General features: G+C 63.9%; 1 protein-coding gene across 1 annotated transcript in view; it reads left to right on the forward strand.

Annotated features, from left to right (window-relative positions):
* CPSF7 (cleavage and polyadenylation specific factor 7, 59kDa) overlaps positions 1 to 922 on the forward strand; it is an 8805-nt gene extending 7883 nt beyond the window's left edge. The window contains exons 6-9 of the mRNA XM_009887730.1: positions 3 to 133; positions 225 to 343; positions 442 to 610; positions 754 to 922. Of these exons, the coding sequence (XP_009886032.1) occupies positions 3 to 133; positions 225 to 343; positions 442 to 610; positions 754 to 922 (588 nt within the window). The remainder of the gene's footprint in view (positions 1 to 2; positions 134 to 224; positions 344 to 441; positions 611 to 753) is intronic.
* The last annotated feature ends 205 nt before the right edge of the window (positions 923 to 1127 follow it).

Genomic DNA, 1127 nt, shown 5'->3' on the forward strand with positions numbered 1-1127 from the left:
TGGCCGTGCCACCCCCGGGGGCTGTCCCCCCTGCCCTGCACCTCAATCCTGCCTTCTTCCCCCCACCCAACGCGGCCCTGGGTCCTCCACCGGACACCTACGGCAAGGCCATGGCCCCCTACAACCACAGCAGGTGAGATGGGGCAGAAGGGAGGGTGGGGGTACCAAATTTTAGGGGGGTGGGGGGAGCTCCGCTGACCCCCCCACCTGTGCCTTCTACGCAGCCGGGAGCTCGGCCCACCACCTCCCCCTGTGAGCGAAGTGGAGTTTGAGGAGATCATGAACAGGAACCGGGCGATTTCCAGCAGCGCTATTTCCAAGGCAGTGTCCGGTGCCAGCGCAGGTAACGACGACCGTGTCCCCGCGCCCCTCGTGTGTGTCCCCCGCCCCCCGCCGTCCTGCGGCAGATCCGCATCCCTCAGCGCTGTTCCCTTCCGCCAGGCGATTACAGCGACGCCATCGAGACCCTCCTCACGGCCATCGCCGTCATCAAACAGTCCCGCGTCGCCAATGACGAGCGCTGCCGCGTCCTCCTCTCGTCCCTCAAAGACTGTCTGCACGGCATCGAAGCCAAATCCTACAGCACGAGCGCCAGCAGCAGCTCCTCCAGGTACCGACTGTTCTGGAGCTTGGAGCCGCGTGGGGGTGGCTTCGTTGCAGCCCATCTTGAAGCTTTGCTCACCATTTCTGTCCCCACCCCACCGAGATCCTCCCCGGAGGCGACCAAAAGCTTTTTCTTCTTCTTTTCTCTAGGAAAAGACACCGATCTCGGGAGCGCTCTCCCAGCCGGTCCCGCGAAAGCAGCCGGCGACACCGGGACCTTCTCCACAGCGAGGATCGGCACGAGGACTATTTCCAGGAGCGGAACCGGGAGCATGAGCGACATCGGGACAGGGACAGAGAGAGGGACCGGCACCACTGAGACAGGTGAGCCGGTGCCGGGGCGCTGCCGTGCGTGGAGTCTTGGGTGGTCCCTCTCGAGGAGCGAGGGCTGAGGTGGTGGGAAGGGTGCTTAGCGCTGCTCTTGACCTCTCCTCCCGTCTCTCCCCGCAGGAGTTCGACAGTAAGTGGTTTTTAATGGACTCGTATCTCCTCACCTCAACCAGGACTACATGACCGAGGCCGCT

Source organism: Charadrius vociferus, unplaced genomic scaffold (genome assembly GCF_000708025.1).
Source record: "Charadrius vociferus isolate BGI_N301 unplaced genomic scaffold, ASM70802v2 scaffold1066, whole genome shotgun sequence".
Taxonomy (NCBI): Eukaryota; Metazoa; Chordata; class Aves; order Charadriiformes; family Charadriidae; genus Charadrius; species Charadrius vociferus.